The 20,590-nt window shown below is 36.9% G+C and overlaps 1 protein-coding gene across 9 annotated transcripts in view; it reads right to left on the minus strand.

Moving 5' to 3' along the window:
* Nucleotides 1-20,590, minus strand: part of HELQ (helicase, POLQ like) — a 61,426-nt gene that overhangs the window by 23,712 nt on the left and 17,124 nt on the right. For 6 of the 9 annotated variants that reach the window (XR_002478353.2, XM_021669608.2, XM_021669607.2 and 3 more), the window contains 8 exons: nt 15,967-16,065; nt 14,521-14,666; nt 11,812-12,051; nt 7,568-7,709; nt 7,091-7,195; nt 5,099-5,321; nt 3,158-3,315; nt 1,617-1,715 (listed from right to left, as the gene is read on the minus strand). Coding sequence is in view for 8 of the 9 variants with exons in the window: in XM_021669608.2 (XP_021525283.2) it covers nt 1,617-1,715; nt 3,158-3,315; nt 5,099-5,321; nt 7,091-7,195; nt 7,568-7,709; nt 11,812-12,051; nt 14,521-14,666; nt 15,967-16,065 (1,212 nt within the window). In the remaining variant the exon portion in view is untranslated. The remainder of the gene's footprint in view (nt 1-1,616; nt 1,716-3,157; nt 3,316-5,098; nt 5,322-7,090; nt 7,196-7,567; nt 7,710-11,811; nt 12,052-14,520; nt 14,667-15,966; nt 16,066-20,590) is intronic. The other 3 variants (XM_021669609.2, XM_021669610.2, XM_012447008.3) reach the window with 3 other exon arrangements.

A 20,590-nucleotide genomic window follows, 5' to 3' on the forward strand; every position in this document is an offset into this window, starting at 1 on the left:
CCCAGGCTGGCCTCAAACTCCTATGTACAAGCAAATCTTTTGCCTTAGCTTCCTGAGCAGCTAGAAGTATAGGTGTGTGCCACTGTGCTGGGCTCGTGGATATTTTTGATTTTATGACACAGTGCTGCATGGAACACAGCACCATTCAATAAATGTAAGTAAATGTCACCTTCCATTCTACAAAATGAAATCCCTACTGTCCATGCAAATTTAAAAGGTATAGGGGAGGCTGGGTGCAGTGACTCACACCTGTAATCCCAGTCCTTTGGGAGTCTGAGGTGGGTGGATCACCTGAGGTCAGGAGTTTGAGACCAGCCTGGCCAACATGGTGAAACCCCATCTCTACTAAAAATACAAAAATTAGCTAGGCATGGTGGCAGGCACCTATAATCCCAGTGACTCAGAAGGCTGAGGCAGGAGAATTGCTTGAACCCAGAAGACGGAGGTTGCAGTGACTGGAGATCGCACCGCTGTAGTCTAGCCTGGGTGACAAAGTGAGACTCCACTTAAAAAAAAAAAAAAAGTATGGGGGAAAATGGTAGGTAATTAGGTTTCTATGTAAACTGGATTGCCAAAGAAAATTTAAAATGAAATAATAAAGTGTATTTTAGGGGAAAATAACATTCTCTTAAGGAATTTGAAGATATAGTATATGGTTACCAAAGAATTACTTCAACTTCTCTTAAGGTTAGTGTATGTATTTGATACTTGCTTCATGCCTGCTGACTGAATTTTAAAACACCAAAAGTTATCACACACATGAGTATTAGCTTATCCCCTTTAACCTTATAAAATGCTTTATGTAATATAAGTACTAGACGAGGAGTTCTTTGAGGATGGCAAAAACAATAACAAAAAACCCAGACCTGTCTTATCTTAGAATCCCTGATACTAAGCCTAATATAATGTATTTCTAGAAAATGTATTTCCTCCCTTGAAGTGAACTTGTATCAGGATTGTATAATATGAAAACATTTCATGTTACCCAAAAAAAGGCCATCACACCACCCAGAAATAAATGTTGTTTAAAAATATTAATAAAGCCCAGTGTGGTGGCTCACGCCTGTAATACCAGCACTCTGGGAGGCTGAGGAGGGTGGATCACGAGGTCAAGAGTTTGAGACCAGCCTGACCAACATGATGAAATCCCGTCTCTACTAAAAATACAGAAATTGGCCGGCATGCTGGTGTGCACCTGTAATCCCAGCTACTCAGGAGGCTGAGGCAGGAGAATTGCTTGAATCCGGGAGGCGGAGGTTGCAGTGAACCGAGATCATGATACTGCACTCCGGCCTGGGTGACAGAGCGAGATTCCTTCTCAAAAGAAAAAAAAAAAACCAAAAAACCAAAAACCAAAAAACCTTCATTGAGGTATAATTTATATGTAATAAAATACACCCATTTTACAATCAGGAGAAGGGCAAAAAAAAAAAAATATTAATACATTTTGGGTGCTCAGATATGTTTTAAGTAGTAAAATGAGAATTATACTAATTTAAAGGAGAAAATGTAAACCAAAAAAGATCAGTATAATGGTATTTTGTTGAGTGAACTTAGTGAGTAAACTAAGTGTTGAGTGAACTTATTATTTAGGAAGGAAAAAAACATTGTGATACCTTTCTGATGGCTTGGCCTGATGCTTTCTTCCCAATAAAGCTTTCAGAGACTCCAAGAATGACAGCTACATTTTGTTCAGTTGGACTGAGTTGGCTAAACTACATGGAAAAAAGAGCAAATAGATGGAAATATCAAAAAATCTGTCACGTGAACCAAATCCAGGATTTCTTTTGATATCACATTTTCATGATTAAGGATACAAAAAACAAGATAAATTTATTTGTAAATATTGCAGGTTTTAAAGTTATATCATTAGAATATAACATTCTTTAGTAGAATTACTTAAAGGCATGGCCACAAGTACTGGTTTCCTATGTGATTATGTTTAATACCAGATGGCTGAGGGGAAGGAGAAGGAAAGGTTTTGAGAGTAATTGTATTATATAGTGCCACTTAAAAACTTACTTCCTGAGTCATATAAATTCAGGAAGTTGAGCAGAGATGGAGAAAAAAAAAAACAGTAATGACTTTAAAATATGACATTAAAAAGTAAGTTAATTTCCTGTGATTAAAAGCTGTATACTACTTCCGCCTAATATACATTTTTGTTTTTTGGTTTTTTTTTTGAGACAGTCTCACTTTGTCACCCAGGCTGGAGTGCAGTGGACGATCTCAGCTCACTGCAACCTCCGCCTCCTGAGTTCAAGCGATTCTCCTGCCTCAGCCACCTGAGTAGCTGTGACTACAGGCATGCACCACCATGCCCGGCTAATTTCTGTATTCTTTTAGTAGAGAGGGGGTTTCACCATGTTGGCCAGGCTGGTCTCAAACTCCAGACCTCAAGTGATCCTCCCACTTTGGCCTCCCAAAGTACTGGGATTACAGGTGTGAGCTACCACACCCAGCCCTAATATACATTTATACAGCTAGTCTGTTCAGAGTAAAATAATAATATACTATATGCTACCACTTGGCTTTATAATAAGTATGGACAGTTCTACTTTGTGATAGGTTGTAAAATAAATATTCCTTTTCAGTTACTAACATCATTGGGTTTAATGTATTATCATACTTGGCTCTGAGTTTTCATATAATTAAACTCTCAATCATCAGAGATGGTTTTCACTGTTTTCTTTGCATTCTAGGCATTATAAAATGCAGTAATCATAACAATAACTTTCTGTGGGGAAACAGGACCAAGGGTAATCCTTTTTTCTTTTGACAACCTTTATTTTTTCAATAACAAATACGTTTATATTTAACAGAAAAGTAACATTTAAGTTAAACAAACCAAAAATCTGTTGCCAGATTACAATTTTTAAAAACAGAAAAAATATCCAATTCCAAATATATTTTAATAGAGAAAAAAGTGAATAATCGCTTAATAAAAAGCATATAAAAGGCTCGGCACAGTGGCTTACACCTGTAATCCTAGCACTTAGGGAGCCCAACATTGGAGGATCGCTTGAGCCTAGGATTTAACACCAGCCTGGGTAACATGGCAAAGTCTTATCTCTACAAAACAAAGCAGAACAAAACAAAACAAAACAGCATATAATAATTAATAAGTAGCCTAAGCTGAAAAATGTTATATTCTCACCTGCCTGAAGTATATCATCCAATCAGGGTTACACTGTGAAACCAGATCATAGGGGGTTGTTAGGTAGATTAGATGAAGAAGGTTTTCCAGCACAAGTCCTTCAAGACCTTTCTTCAAGTCTCTGTAGAGAATGTCACAATAAGCTAAATCTATAGTTCCTAAAAGAAAGATACAAATATTTAACCTTTCACAATTACCAGAGGGGGAAAGAGATGGTTTTAAATATTGTGTACATATTACTTCAATATAGCAATGCTTATTAACATTTAATAAGTACATACCTTCTGATTCAACTATTTTGGGGAATCTAACCTAGAGAAATATTTCCATATGTACCCCAAAATACATAGAGATGTCCATGTAGCCTTGTTTATAACAGAGAAAAATCAGAACTAATGCAAATGTCCATCAACATTGAATGGTTAAATAAATTATGGTACATCCACACTATAGATGACAATAGTAGTAAAAGGAAAATGAGATCGATTTAAAGGAACTCTTCTGTTAAGACGTTCATGATATAAATGGGAAATATAATTTGGAAAAAAATATTTAAATTATTATTCCATTTGAAAAATAAATACACACATAAAAATATTTGGAAGAATACATATCACATTGGTAGTAGTAGCTCCTGAGAGAGTAGAAATGGGACAGGAGCATGGCACTTTCCTTAACATAATTTTGAGTTCTTAGGTTTTTTTTTAAACAACAGACATGTATTATTTTTCATTAAAAAAGAGCCTCACCCTGGGCAACATAGTGAAACCCCCATCTCTACTGAAAATATAAAAATTAACCAGGCATGGTGGCATACACCTGTAGTCCCAGCTACTCATGAGGCTGAGGTGGAAGAATCATTTAAGCCCAGGAGATGGAGGCTGCAGTGAGCTGAGATTGTGCCACTGAACTTCAGCCTGGGCAACAGAGCAAGACCCTGTCAAAAACAAGCAAACAAACACACCGACCAAAAAAAAACCCACAACACTTTATTCACTGTCATGAAACAATCTCTAAGACATTATAGTCAGCAAAAAAAAAAAAAAAAAAAAAAAAAAAAGCAAGTTGCAGGCCCACTGTGGTGTCTCATGCCTGTAATCCCAGCACTTTGGGAGGCGGAGGAAGGAGGATTGCATGAGGCAAGGAGTTTGAGACTACCCTGGCAAACACAGCAAGACTCTGCTTCTATATTAAAAAAAAAATTATTTATAAAAAGTTTCAGAATACTATAAATGATTATTTGTTTAAAGACAAAAACAATACTGTACATACATACATATTATGCATTGAAATGAAATGTACAGAAAAGGTCTGGAAAGATATACACCAAATTGTTATTCTTGGTAGAATATTAAGATTTTTATGGTTGCTGGGGAGGGAAGCATGAAGGAGGGATGCCCACCTTATCCTCTATATACTTCTGCAGTACTTTAATTACTTATAATTCAAAACATTTTTCAACTTTTGAAAGTCGAAGGAGTTTATCAGCTTATAAAATAAGATTAATAAGATTAATATAAAATTATAACTTAAAGTATAATTTTTTAAATTTTTATTTATTTATTTATTTTTATTTTTGAGATGGAGTCTCACTCTATTGGCCAGGCTGGAGTGCAGTGGTATGATCTCAGCTCACTGTAACATCCGCCCTCCAAGTTCATACAATTCCTGTGCCTCAGCCTCCCGAGTAGCTGGGACTATAGGCATGTACCACCACGCCTGGCTAATTTTTTTTTTATATTTTAGTAGAGACAGGGTTTCACTATATTGACCAGGCTGGTCTCAAACTCCCAACCTCAGGTGATCCACCTGTCTCGGCCTCCCAGAGTACCGGGATTACAGGCATGAGCCACCGTGCCCAGCCTAAAGAAAGTATAATTTAATTTTCATTTTTTCCCAATGTGTTTTCCCATGCTCAGTAAGATTTAGGTAAGCTCTTACCCTTAAATGAAGCTCGTCCCAACTTTGTAATATGAAAATTATGTTGGACCTCTTCTTCAGACTTATAAATAGTGTCTTTTTGTAGGAGTCCTTTTTCTGTTAGGTATCTAAGTGATTCAACAGTTATTTCCCAGAGACTTTTTTCTTTCAACAAAATCTTCTGCTGAACACCAAAAAATGTACCATTCATGAAGTGATAGATATCATCAAGATTTGCTGCAATCTGAAACAATTCAGGATATCATTGGAGCATTTTCCTTAATTCAAGGCATCACCATGAATCCACATTAATCAAGATGATAACTCATTTCCATACCTCAAAGCTATTTAAATAAAAAAATCAGTATTAAATCTACACAGTTGTATATATAAATTTATAGTGACAATTTAAAATTAACAACAAAAAATGTAGGGGGATGATAGTTATTATATTCATACTTTTTATGAAAACATGTACACATTTTTCATTCCAAAACTCCTTTGAATAGGTCTTTAAATAATTTTTTACAGTATCTCCAAAACTGTGCTATTTACTCCTGAACCAATGTTCACTAATTCTCACTCAGCCTCCTTTATCGATCTTACCTGCACTGCTTTCCACCCACCTGTGAAAGTATCCTTTAGCTCTAAGTTACATTTAAAAAAAAAAAAAAAAAGGATGGCAAATACAACAGTTTCCACTAAAACAGGGTCAGACAATACTTCGCCTAAAATGTTACCTAAAAATAGTTGATCTCTACCTATTTTTGACTCTCTCATTCCTATCTCCTTTTCTTGTTCTTTCACTGCCTTTTTCTTTCCCTGTTACTCACTATTTATAACCTACAATAGCAATTATAATACTTAACCCTCCCATTTAGCATTCAGATGTAGAGATGACTCTAAATTAGAGTGATTTTTATTAGCCAATTTCAACAAAATCAGCATGTATACTAAAATATAGTCAATCAATAAGTATATTTCTCTCTCATAATTCTGATGCTATTTAAACTGGAAATTTAAGTCATTATTTCATATTAAACTGATATAAGGGGCAAGAAAAATATTATGGGGCACATTTTCTATTGCTTCTTCCCACTTTAATAAAATCATTCTTAATACAGTATTCAATTAAGCTAAAATTGCACTTTTAAGATATTTAAGAACTGATACTTGGTTTTTGGATTAATGTACTTGTTTTTTGTACTGTTTCCTACCTAAATGATTAGAGTTAACACTGGGGGTGGGAGAGTGCAGGGGAGCAGGGGAACCTTTACGTGATCCCTCTATCTACCATTATGTCATCTTTCTATCCCTCCCTGAAAAAGTTTTTGACATAGTAATTGAAACCCACTGGGCCAGCCTCTGTTTCTGGCTTCTCAAAGCCAGATTCTCCATTGATGTCCCAACTTGCAAGTTCACCTATGCTGAATTCTAAAGTTAATTTCATCACCATGTCCCAGATTAAAGGAAAAACAAACAACAAAATCAGGCCAGGTGCAGTGGCTCATGCTTGTAATTTTAGCACTTTGGGAGGCTAAGGTGGGAGAAATGCTTGAGGCCAAGAGTTCAAGACCAATCTAACCAACACAGCAAGACCCCATCTCTAAGAAAAAAAGTCAATTTCATTAATTCAAGTATTTATTAAGTGCCAACCACATGCCAAGCACTAGGATTCAGTGATTTTTTTTTTGAGATTGGGTCTTGCTATGTTGCCCAGGCTGGTCTTGAACTCCTGGGCTCAAACGATCCTCTTGCCTCAGCCTCCCAAAGTGGTGAGATTACAGGTGTGAGCCACTGCACCCGACAATTCCATGATTATTTAAAAATTATTTACCTTAATCACTGAAGTGGATGAGAAAACAAAATGTAAGAGAAAAAAATTAAAAGAAACAATTAAATAAAAAACTTAGTATAAAATCTACACAGTTGCATATATAAAGTTACTGCATAACTTTTTAACCTCTATTATCTCAGATAATAGTAATAAGATAAAGAATTTTTAAAAAATACCTTCAAACCAATCAAAGAGAGAAATAATGTTTGGATTCCCTTGGTGAACTCCTGAACAAGATGGCTGTAACAGTTTTCCAAAGGTCTAGTTATTAACTCCAGTACCTATGAAAGTTAAAGCAACACTGTGCTTTGTGTTATTATTAAAAATAAATGGCATTTCATATAAATAGTTTATACTTTACATAAATCTTGTAGAGCCAGAAGGAAATAAAAAAATAAATAAATAAAATAATAAAGACAAAAGAATAAGAATTTAACATTTGATATCATAAAAATGGAAGAAAGACAATAGGAAAAATATTTTTTCATGGTCTGAAATGTATACATTTTCAAACCACTCTTTCTAATTCTTAATCATATAGAAAAGAAAGCATCATTTAAAGGAAATTAATAATTAATTTTAAAAGATGATTTCATAAAAGGGCTAGACCAAAGACCAAGAAAAAGGCAAAAATCAACCAACCAAATTATTACCTGTTGTTTGTCTTTTTCTTGCAATATGAGGATACTCTCCCCAATAGTATCTATTCCAGCACGACCAGCTCTGCCAATCATCTGTTTATATTGATTCCTCTTTAAAAATTCCATAGCAACATAGGGAGCTCGTAAAATAACTCTATGGAATTAATAAAAGTAATTAAAAATGACAATCTACAGCAAACAGCACCAATTTTAAAAATCCTTAATTTCATTATATATTTGTGATATTAAATTTAATGACATATTAACACAAAATAATAGATAACTAGTATTTACCAAGAATCTATAATTTCTTAGGTTTTTACATATGTTATCTATAATTCTTATAAAACTCCTAGTAACAATATACTTTTTAAATTTCATTTCATTTTTATAAAGGAGTTAATTACAACTCAGTTAAGTGACTTACCCTAAACTAAAAAATTAGTCATTACCAGAGCTATCATTTGAACTCAAGTCTGCCTAGCTGCAAGGCCTATGATCAATCTATAGCAATAGTCTCCAAAGTGTTTTTACTTTATACTCCATAAACAAAAAATGTGACCATACACCACTAACATATACATATCTATTTATGAATTTACATTATTTTGAACTGTATAAAGTTGCAGATTTCAACTGTTTTTGATCTACAAAAAACTGATTTCACCCAGGTTCAGTGACCCAAGCCTGTTAATTCCAGCACTTTGGGAGGCTGATGTGGGAGGTTCGCTCGAGTCCCAGAGTTTGAGACCAGCTTGGGCAATATAGTGAGATGCAGTCTCTACAAAAACAAACAAACAAACAAAAACTTGGCTGGGCATGATGGTGTGCTCCTGTAGTCCCAACAACTTGCGAGGCTGAGGTGGGAGAATCACTTGAGTCCAGGAGGTTGAGGCTGCAGTGAGTCATGATTACGTCACTGCGCTCCAGCCTGGGCAACAGATTGAAACCCCATCTTTTTTTTAAAAAAGCAATTTCAATCATGTTCATATATACAGAAGTCTATAGTCAGCTTTCCTATCCAAGAAAAAATCCATTGTTTACCTATATTAATCAACTTACTCTTTATTTATAAATTTCAATATGCAGCAAAGATTACCAAATACTTGAAGAAAACTAATAACATAAAAGAAACATAACATGAATATACAGAATAAATGACCACAAAAAGCAGATAATATAGGGAACAGAAGAGAACTTTTAAAAATCCTAATTAGCATTCACAGAAAATTCCAGAGTATAATATCCATAATATAAGAGTAGACTAGTATAAGGAAAGAACAACAAAAGAGAGTTCTTAGAAATAAAAAAAATTAAATTTATTAAAAAATTCAATTGAAGGGTGTGGTGGCTCACATCTATAAATCTAGCACTTTGGGAGGCTGAGGTGGGTGGATCACCTGAGGTCAGGAGTTCAATACCAGTCTGGCCAACATAGAGAAACCCCGTCTCTACTAAAAATACAAAAATTAGCCAGGTGTGGTGGTAGGCACCTGTAATCCCAGCTACCTGGGAGGCTGAGGCAGGAGAATCGCTTGAACCCAGCAGCTGGAGGTTGCGGTGAGCCGAGACCATGCCACTGCACTCCAGCCTGGGCACTGAGCAACAGAGCAAGCCTCTGTCTCAAAAAAAAAAAAAAAAAAAAAAAAAAAAAAATGTGGCCGGGTGTGATGGCTGACACCTGTAATCCCAGAACTTTGGGAGGCCAAGGTGGGCAGATCACCTGAGGTCAGGAGTTCAAGACCAGCCTGGCCAAGATGGTGAAAGTCTTAAAAAAAAAAAAATTCAATTGAAGAACTGAATAATGAACGAGAATAGTTAATGGATACCATTAAAAACTGATATTTTTTTTAGGCAGGGTCTTGTTGTCTCCCAGGCTGGAGTGCAGTGGTACAATCATAGTTTACTGCAGCCTCCATCTCCTGCGCTCAAGCAATCTTCCCACCTCAGCCTCCCTAGCAGCTGGGATCACAAGTGTATGCCACCATGCCCAGCTAACTTTTTTGATTTTTTAATAGAGATGAGGTCTTGCTATGTCATCCAAGTTGGTCTCAAACTCCTGGGCTCAAGCAATTCTCCCACCTTTGCCTCCCAAAGTGCTAGGATTACAAAAAACTGATTTTTTAATATGGAAGGGAAAGTTAAAAAAAATCACATAGCACAAATTGTGTGCTTACATTCTTACACATTTTGAAAAACATGTAATAAAAGAGATATGAAAGCTGAATCTAAGAGGCCTCAACACTGTCTAAGTGAAATTATAAAAGCAAGGAACAGAGATAATGGGAAGAAAAAATAAAGAAATAACAGAAAAAACTTACTCAAAAAAGAAAGGCATAAAGCTTAGATTAAAAACGTCCACCCAAGTGCTAAGACCTATGAATGAAAAGTAGTAATGTTGGGATTGTAAAATCAAACTTCCTGGGTTCAAATGTTGGCTTTAAAACTCATTTTGGGTATAAAGTTGGGAAAGTTATTTAACTAGTCAGTGCCTCAGTTTCCCCTTCTATGATAGGTATGTAATAAAATAGGACCTTCCTCACAGAGTTGTTGTGAAGCTCTATCAAGTCAATGCGTGTAAAGTTGTTACTACATGAAGGCGAGAGGAATGTGGTAACTACAACTATTATTATACACCACGATGAAACTGGAAGGTTAAAGAGAAAAGTCCAAAAGCTTCTGGAAAATAAAAATCCATGCAGAGGCAAAAAAATGAGTAACACTGACCTCTAGAAAATATGAAACAATATTTACAAAGTCCCTAAAGGAAAAAAAAAATAGAATCTAGAATTATTTTGCTAGTGAAGTATTAAAGTGTGAGGCCGAAATACAGATATCTTCAACTATGCAAAGAGTCAAAATTTTTTACCCCTAAAGCAGTATTCTAAAAAGAATTACTCAAGGAAGGTTAAAAAAAAAAAAAAAAAAATCAGAGAAGAAAGATATGGCATATTTGAGGCAATGGTAAACAAAAAACAAGTATGATTTACAGGTAAGTTTAAATAATTACTATGTAAGATAAAAGAAAAATTTAAACTCTGGCACTAAAATTCTAGGTAATTGAAACATTTATGGGGCAGAGTAGAACATACTAAGGACATGCTAAGCCTCCTGTTATGTTCAGAAGAGGATAGATATTGAATAATTCTAAAGTAATAAAAAATGATCACAACTTAAAATTTTAAGAGTAACCACTGGAATAATAGAAATAGGATATATATCTTTCATTTTTTTCTTCAATTGTCTGAAAAATGGAAAACTTATCAGAGACAGAAATTGAAAATGAAAGAATGAAAAAAGGTACATACTTGCCAAAAAAAAAAAAAATGAATCCTGGTATTCAAAGCAGAATTATTATATGAGCAAAACAAGTACTTGTGGAACTGATAAAAGGTATAATTCAGCAATAAGATATTTGAAGTAAACCTTTGTATATCTAAACAGTTTTGAAATATAAAAAGTAATAACTTCTGGAAATGCAAAAAGGAGAAACTGACAACTACATAATTAAAGTAGAAGACTAACATACTTCTCTGAAATTGACAAAGGAATAGAATATAGTAAGAAAATAGAGAAGCTGATAACACAATGAACAACTGTGATCTCACTGAGATGTATAAAACTGTATATTCAACTGAAAATACATATTTTTAACACTCATGGAAAATTTATAAAAATTGATAATTTATTAGCAAAATACCCCATGGTCATAGATTATAAAGGATAGAAGTCAATTACTCAGGCCCACATATTTGGTAATAACTAAAAAGGTAATCAAAGATCTGCTTTAAAAATATATATATTGGACTCAAATTGCCTTATGGATTAGTTCTCCAAGATTTCAAGGAAATCTCTAAGTTAAATAAACTCTTTCAGATTATACAAAAGGTGAAACACTTGCCAACTATTTCTACACAAACAAAATAATAAACCCTAACATCAAAATCAGATATGAAGAGCATAAAAGGATGGAATTCTAATATCAAGAAATATATGAATGTTATTTTTTATTACATATTTCATCAAATATTCATTTAAATATTAAAGAAAATAAACCAACCAATCAACTCAGCATATGCTAAAAGAACATTTGATAAGTTTTTGATAAACAATATTCATTTAAATATTAAAGAAAATAAACCAACCAATCAACTCAGCATATGCTAAAAGAACATTTGATAAATTTTTGATAAAAACTCCTTGTAACCTAGGAATGGAAAAGTTCTGAGCCTGGTCAATATTCACTTATCTCTTACCGTCGAGCTGGTAGGTTGACACCTGCCGCTAGGGTAGATGTGCAGGTAAAAAGACAAAGCACTCCTGTGGAGTAGGCCTCCTCCAACAGTTTCCTTTCATCACTTGTTAAGCCACTATGGTGATAGGCAACTCCAAATGGGATCGTGCGCTTTAAGACAGGACACAGGTTGCCATTGCCAATATTCTTCAGGTTCTTAATCACCTCACATTTTTCTTTCTCCTTATGTTTCAGATATTCCCTATGAAAAAGATCTGTTAGAAATATAAACCCTTGACCTTCTAGTGACAAAATTCCTACAATTTTCATTTTAGTAGATGCTAATGTAAACATTCTTTATTTAATGTACTATTTTCATTGAGTTAAGTACATTAAGTATTCTCAGAATTTTGATTCTGACTTCATTAACTATTAGGCAGTCTCTCACTCTTTTTGTGAATTACAGAACCCTGTGAAATCCTATCAAAACTAAGGAAAGGTGGGGTGCAATGGCTCATGCCTGTAACTCCAGTACTTTGGGAGGTTGAGGCAGAAGGATCACTTGAGCCCAGGTGTTCGAGATCAGCCTGGGCAATGAAGGGAGACCACCTCTCTACAAAAAATAACAAAAATAAGCTGGGCACGGTGGTGCATGCACCTGTAGTCCCAGCCTATGGGGGAGGATGACGTGGGATGATCGCTTGAACCCAGGAGTTTGAGGTTGCAATGAGCTATAAACCTACCAGCCTGGGTGACAGAGCAAGGCCTTGTCTAAAATAAAATAAAAAAAAAAGATAAGGAAAAATAAAACTATTTACATAAATACAACACTTTACATATAATTTCAGAGGGTTTGTGGATTTCCTGATATTCATTCCTGTACTTCCTTTGAATCCATGGATACCAGGTTTAGATCTCTGCTCTAGATGCTATAACTGTTTTTTCTTTATAACATATATCTGTATAGGGGATAGTTATTTTAAGACACAAATTTTCTTCTCTGTAAATGGAAACATATATATTATTAAATCATATTTCTATGGTAAAACACTGTCTAAACACTAGCACTTTAGAAACTTCATTCATATCCTACAATATTTCCATCACTTAGCCAGTGTCTCCATCTTATTACCTTGAATTATTATAAGAAGATAAGTGATTCAATGAGAATATTTTTTCAATGATAATTTCCTTAAGTTTTTATAATCAAAATCATCATTGTAAAAGCAGACTGTTACCAAAATGAGCAACTCCTTTATCTTATCCCAAACATTTTTATCTTTTGCTATTCAATTAATTTAAGTCCATCTTAGACCAATCCATGACAGTAGGATTGAAAGAGGAGGTAGATGTTGACTAGATTAGCATTCAGGTTAATAGACTATGGATAGTAAGCCAGCATTAGCTAAGGGGCTGAAAGAAATCTCAGAAAATGATTAAACCACACATGGGACAAATAGGTGGATAAAAAACTGAACTATTAGTACTTAAAGTAACTTCATACTTATCTCTATGAATACGACAAAGCCAATATTATGATACTACAAAATTACAAGCCAATACATTTCTTTCTCAGAAAATTACATCCAAATCTCCATACAACTTAAGTGTGAAGTTTACTAAGTAAGGCAGGCCAGGCACAGTGGCTCATACCTGTAATTACAGCACTTTGAGAGGCCATGCGGGGTGGACTGCTTGAGCTCAGGAGTTTGAAATCAGCCTGGGCAACGTGGCAAAATGCCATCTCCACCAAAATTACAAAAAATTAGCTGGGAGTGGTGGTGTGTGCCTGTAGTCCCAGCTACTCAGGAGGCTGAGGTGGGAGGATCGCTTGAGCCCAGGAGGTTGAGGCTGCAGTAAGCTGTGTTTGTGCCACTGCATTCCAGACTGGGTGACAGAGTAAGAAACTGTCTCAGGAAAAAAAAAAAAAAAGAAAAAAAAAGGAAAAGGAGAAAAACAAGAGATGGAAGATATAATTCATCTCCACAGTGGTAACAGTGATTAGTCCTCTGACTGTCTAAGCCAGTGGTTCCTGACCTTGGTTATATGTTGGACTTGCCTGGGGAGCTTTACAAAATGATATCTGGGTGTCGCCGCCAGAGATTCTGATTTATCTGAGATGAAGCCTGGGCTTTGGAATTTTTAAAAGCCTCCAAGATGATTAACTATGTAGCCAAGGTTTTGAATCACTGACCTAAGCCATTATATTAGTTAACATTCTCTTATACGTAACCTTAGAGTTTTCTTTTTGTTTGAGATGGAGTCTTGCTCTATTGTGCAAACTGGAGTGCCGTGCTGCGATATCAGCTCACTGCACCTCCGCCTCCTGGATTCAAGGAATTTTCGTGCCTCAGCCTCCCCAGAAGCTGGGATTACAGGCACAAGCCACCATGTCCAGCTAATTTTTTGTATTTTTAGTAGAGATGGGGTTTCACCATGTTGGCCAGGCTGGTCTCAAACTCCTGACCTCAAGTGATCCACCTGCCTGGGCCTCCCAAAGTGCTGGGATTACAGGCATGATCCGTGGTGTCCAGCCACCTCAGAATGTTTCTCTGGCCATTTAACATTTATTTTCACAGTTAAAATTTCTTTCTTCAAGGTCAAGGCCTTTAGTATACTATAACAATATAATATTTTGCAAGGCATAATTAGTGCTTGCTCAATAAACATAATACACAGTCTGTAATTCATAATAAAAATAAAACAGGATATTTTAAAAAGATTAACATACTTGCTTAAAAATTTGCATATCATTTCTGCTACATTTTCACAGTTCTTCTTACTAGGACAAAAAACTAAGCAGGAATAATTGGGAATAACTTCTGTCACCAATGCTACCAAGTGATCGGGATCCATCTTTTTTAGGGTATCAGAATACTGCAAAACAACAAAATGTAGGAACAAGGTGGTTAGTAAACATGAAATCCTGTCTATTTTTTACCAGTGTGATTTGAAAGGTAAATAAACCATCTATAATTCTAAACTTCCAATTTAATAAATCTGATCATTTAAAATAAAAGATGAAATCTGTATTAAATATCAAAATGTTCAATCTTACATTTCTTTTAGGTTATTATGATTTTCTTAGGTCTAGTTAGTCTAAAAAGAACCTCAGAATTAAAGAAGTGAATTAAAGAAAATTAAAGAAGTGAAAATAGTTAATGTTATTAATAGCCTCACTACATGCCATCTCCACTATAGCAGAACAAAAAGGTCCACAGAGGCAAACACAGGTTGATCTTAATAATAGTCAAAGGACTATGTGAATAAGACATACCCTTTACAGCCGTTAATAGTTTTCAAAAACACAAATTCAATCACACTACTGAATTATGATAATTTTTGTAGTAACAGACATGAGGAACAAAAAGAATATGAAGAAAAAATGTAAAGTTATTTAAAATCTCAGTTTCTTCAACTTTACTGAAAACATACTTTAGAATAACACACCTTCATAGAAGTCTAAAACTATTGTATAGTCCCTTCTTCCCCTGTTTAATATCCTTCATATAAGTTATAAAACACTAAAATTTACATAGTAGACATTAACATTTTAATATAATATCTGACCTAGATGGTCTATAAATTATTCTTTTGTTGTTGTTGATAAATGAATAAACATTTACAGGAGAGGTTTCCAAATTTTCTTGGTTCACAGACCCAGTGCCAAAAGAAATACTTAACAGTTTTGTTAATTAAATAATGAGGTCCAAACAACTTAATAAATATGTACTTCCTCACAACTTAATAGCTGTTAGAATAAATAATACACATTAGTTGAATGAAAAAATATTTTTATTTTATACTGAAATAACCACAATGGCTCACTAATGGGATGTGTGTACAACTTGGTACTGTCTTTCAAACTCTGGAATAAGACTGGACTCAGCTGTTCTCTTCTGTTCCAGATTGATTTTCACATGGTACTTGCTTACAGCAACTGCAAAAACCCCAACTTCACAAAGATATGATGTCACAGAAAAGAATATGGTGTGATCTAAAGTTGAAATTGGAAATGAACTATCTTGCACTGGTAGTCTGCATATTGTCCAACAAATGTCAAGCATCAGCTGTTTCTCTCAAAAATCTAAACTGTCCTATGGAACACACTGGAAACTTCAGCAGTGCCCTGGACACAAAGTCTGGCAACCTAGAATTTAAAGGTTATCAACATTACCTTATAATTAAGGAAACGTGAAAAAGTCATGCCATTCTCAGCTTTGCTGTCAATTTCATATATTGTATCATTTATTTTCAGATATTCTTTTAATTCAACCTTGAATTAAAGGACACTTGCAATTAATACCACATATAAATTCCTCTTCCAGAGTTTTAAACGTTATAAAATTATTAAAAAAGGACAGCTATAAAAGATTTTAGCTTTTCTAAGATATATAAAACATGCTTCAACTTAAAAGTTCTTGCTTTACTATTTCTTCTTCTTCTTCTTTTTTGGTCTTTTTTCCCCTTTAAATCAAAATAGAGATCAATATCCTTGAAGAAATACTTTTAATTAAGTAAACACCATATCCAAAAAGAAATCATACACTTCTGTATTTGTCACAGAAAGTGTGAATCATGGTGTTCTTATCTTTTACTAACCTGTTATATGTCTTATGTCTCAAGATCTAAAACTTTGTCTTTTTTTTTGAGACAGTGTCTCTATCACCCAGGCTGGAATGCAGTGGCATGATCACAGCCCACTGCAGCCTCAGCCTCCAGGACTCATGCTATTCTCCCACCTCAGCCTCCCAAGTAGCTGGGATGACAGGCACACGCTACCATGCCAGGCTAATTTTTATAGAGATGGGGTCCCTCTATGTTGCTCAGGCTGGTCTTGAACTCCTGGGCTCAAGTGATCCTCTCGCCACAGCCTCTCAAAGTACTAGGATTACAGGCATGAGCCACCATGTTCAGCCAAAACTTTCTGTCTTAGTACTCATCAGTTTTAATTCTAAATACCACCACATTATTTTTCAGTATTTACAGACAAAAAGTTTGTAAACACAGCTCATTGCATTTTTTTTAATAACAATAACAATGTCTAATGTGGCGGTTAAGTTCAAAAAACATCTCTTGAGAATGTTCATATCTGGTACAAATGTAAAAACATCAATTTTTTTTTTTTGAGATAGGGTTTCACTCTGTAACCCAGGCTGGAGTGTAGTGGCACAAACACAGCTTAATGTATCCTCTACCTTCTGGGTTCAAATGATCCTCCCACCTCACCCTGTCAAGTAGCTGGGACTACGTGAGCACTACCATGCCCTAATTTTTTTTTTTTTTTAGACGGAGTCTCACTCCATCATCAGGTTGAAGTGTGGTAGCACGATCTTGGCTCACTGCAACCTCTGCCTCCTGGGTTCGGGTGATTCTCTTGCCTCAGCCTCCTGAGTACCTGGGATGACAGGCATGGGTCACCACTCCCAGCTAATTTTTGTATTTTTTATTTATTTTTTTTTTTAGTAGAGACGAGGTTTCACCATGTTGGCCAGGATGGTCTCTATCTCTTGACCTCGTGATCTGTCTGCCTCAGCCTCCCAAAGTGCTGGGATTACAGGCGTGAGCCACAGCACCCGGCTGTCCCGCTAATTATTAAATTTTTAGTAGAGGCTGGGGTCTCGCCCTGTTGCCTGGGCTGGTATGAACTCCCGGACTCAAAGCAATCCTCCTGCTCCTAAAGTGTTGGCATTGGAGGTGTGAGCCACTGTATCTGGCTAAAACATCAAATTTCAAATTAAAATTTGGCAATTAAAAAAATTATTTTCTGTATGAGATCCAAGATGGCCGCTTAGGAGGAAGTCGGGATTGCAGCTCCGAGAGAAGGTGCAGAGGACGCCACATTTCCAGACGGATTTTTACTGCCCACAGACCAGGAGATTCACAGGAGGAGAAGCCCCACGGGTCGCCAGCGCCGCTGGTTTGAGTGGCGTGGCCGCTCAGCCTACGCCCTGGGGCGGGGGGCAGTGGCTTCTTATGCAGAGCGAGAGAGACAGAGTTCCCTCTGAGCCAGCAAGGGGAGCCGAAGCAGGGAGTCAAGCCAGGAGACCCCCGGGCAAGGACGTGCCACGAATCTCAGAGCCGCTGCTTCGGCTGAGGCAGCGGCACACAGGGCAGCGGATTTTAACTGCCCACAGACCAGGAGATTCACAGGTGGAGAAGCTCCACGGGTTCCCAGCACCACTGATTGGACCAGAGCAGCCGCTCGGCCTGCACCGGGGGCAGGGAGCAGCGGCTCCTTGAGCAAAGTGAACGAGACTGTGTCCCCTCTGGGCCAACAAGGGGAGCTGAGGCAAGGAGGCAAGCCAAGAGATTCCCGGGCAAAGAGGGCCCCACTGGAAACACGGCTGAACCCGGGACGGTCCAGCTCTGTGGAGGAGGGGCGTCCTCCATCGGGAAACACCCTGCAGTTCCCGGGGCAATTTGCTGTAACCAAGACAACCCGCCACTAGAGAGACTCCGTCACTACAGGGGCGGGCCAGCATAGCGGAAGCAGTTCTAACTACACCCATATAAACAGGACTGCAGGGAAGCTCACACGGAAGCTGGGCGGAGCCCACAGCAGCTCAGCGAAGCCTCTGCAGGCTGAATGTGACTAGACTGCCACCTTGTGGGCAGGGAAAACGGTAGCAACACAGCTGAAAAGCATAAAGCCCTAACCCCCTGGGCCAGAACACCTGGGGGGAAGAAAAGGGGGTTTATGAGTTCAGCTGCTGCAGACTTAAAATTACCAAAATTAGAAGGACAGCAACTACAACGTCAATAGGCGGTTAAATCCACAAAGATGGGAAGAAATCAGCGCAAAAAGGATGAAAACACCCAAAACCAGAACACCTCTCCTCCTACAAGGCAGCGTAACTCCTCACCAGCACAGGAACAAGACTGGATGGAGAATGAGTGTGATGAAATGACAGAATCAGCTTTCAGAAAATGGATAATAAGAAATTTCTGTGAGCTAAAAGAACATGTTCTAACCCAATGCAAAGAAACTAAGAACCTTGAAAAAAGACTTGATGAAATGCTAACGAGAATGGACAACTTAGAGAGGAATATGAGTGAATTGATGGAGCTGAAAAACACAACACGAGAACTTCGTGAAGCATGCACAAGTTTCAACAGCAGAATTGACCAAGCAGAAGAAAGGATATCAGAAGTCGAAGATCAACTCAATGAAATAAAACGAGAAGGGAAGATTAGAGAAAACAAGGTAAAAAGGAATGAACAGAGTCAACAAGAAATATGGGACTACGTGAAAAGACCTAATCTACGTTTGATAGGTGTACCTGAATGTGACGAAGAGAATGCATCCAAGCTGGAAAATACTCTTCAGGATATTATCCAGGAAAACTTCCCCAACCTAGCAAGGCAGGCCAATATTCAAGTCCAGGAAATACAGAGAACACCACAAAGATATTCCTCAAGAAGAGCAACCCCAAGGCACATAATCATCAGATTCACCAGGGTTGAAATGAAGGAGAAAATACTAAGGGCAGCCAGAGAGAAAGGTCGGGTTACCCACAAAGGGAAGCCCATCAGACTCACAGCAGATCTCTCAGCAGAAACCCTACAGGCCAGAAGAGAGTGGGGGCCGATATTCAACATCCTTAAAGAAAAGAACTTTCAACCCAGAATTTCATATCCAGCCAAACTAAGCTTCATAAGGGAAGGAAAAATAAAATCCTTTGTGAACAAGCAAGTACTCACAGATTTCATTACCCACCAGACCAGCTTTACAAGAGCTCCTGAAGGAGACACTACACATAGAAAAAAGCAACCAGCACCAGCCACTCCAAAAACGCACGAAATGGTAAAGAGCAGCAACACAATGAAGAATCTGCATCAACCAATGGGCAAAACAGCCAGCTAGCATCAAAATGACAGGATTAAACTCACACGTAACAATATTAACCCTAAATGTAAATGGACTAAATGCCCCAATCAGAAGACACAGACTGTCAAATTGGATAAAAAGCCAAAACCCATCAGTGTGCGTGTATCCAGGAAACCCACCTCACATGCAAGGATACACAAAGGCTCAAAATAAAGGGATGGAGGAAGATTTACCAAGCAAATGGAGAGCAAAAAAAAGCAGGAGTTGCAATTCTCATCTCTGATAAAATAGACTTTAAAGCAACAAAGATCAAAAGAGACAAAGAAGGACACTACATAATGGTAAAAGGATCAATGCAACAAGAAGAGCTAACGATCCTAAATATATATGCACCTAATACAGGAGCACCCAGATACATAAGGCAAGTTCTTAAAGACTTGCAAAGAGGCTTAGACTCCCACACATTAATAGTGGGAGACTTCAACACACCATTGTCAATATTAGACAGATCAACGAGACAGAAAATTAATAAGGATATCCAGGACTTGAACTCAGACCTGGAACAAGCAAACCTAATAGACATTTACAGAACTCTCCAGCCCAAATCCACAGAATATACACTCTTCTCAGCACCACATCACACCTACTCTAAAATTGACCACATAATTGGAAGTAAATCACTCCTCAGCAAATGCAAAAGAACGGAAACCATAACAAACAGTCTCTCAGACCACAGTGCAATCAAGTTAGAACTCAGAATTCAGAAGCCAACCCAGAACCGCACAGCCTCATGGAAATTGAACAACTTTCTCCTGAATGTTGACTGGATAAACACTGAAACGAAGGCAGAAATAAAGATGTTCTTCGAAACCAACGAGAACGAAGACACCACATACCAGAATCTCTGGGACACATTTAAAGCAGTCTCTAGAGGAAAATATATAGCATTAAGTGCACACATGAGAAGAAA

This window comes from Aotus nancymaae, unplaced genomic scaffold, assembly GCF_030222135.1.
Source record: "Aotus nancymaae isolate 86718 unplaced genomic scaffold, 86718_ANA_hifiasm-v0.15.2.pri h1tg000006l, whole genome shotgun sequence".
Classification (NCBI taxonomy): Eukaryota; Metazoa; Chordata; class Mammalia; order Primates; family Aotidae; genus Aotus; species Aotus nancymaae.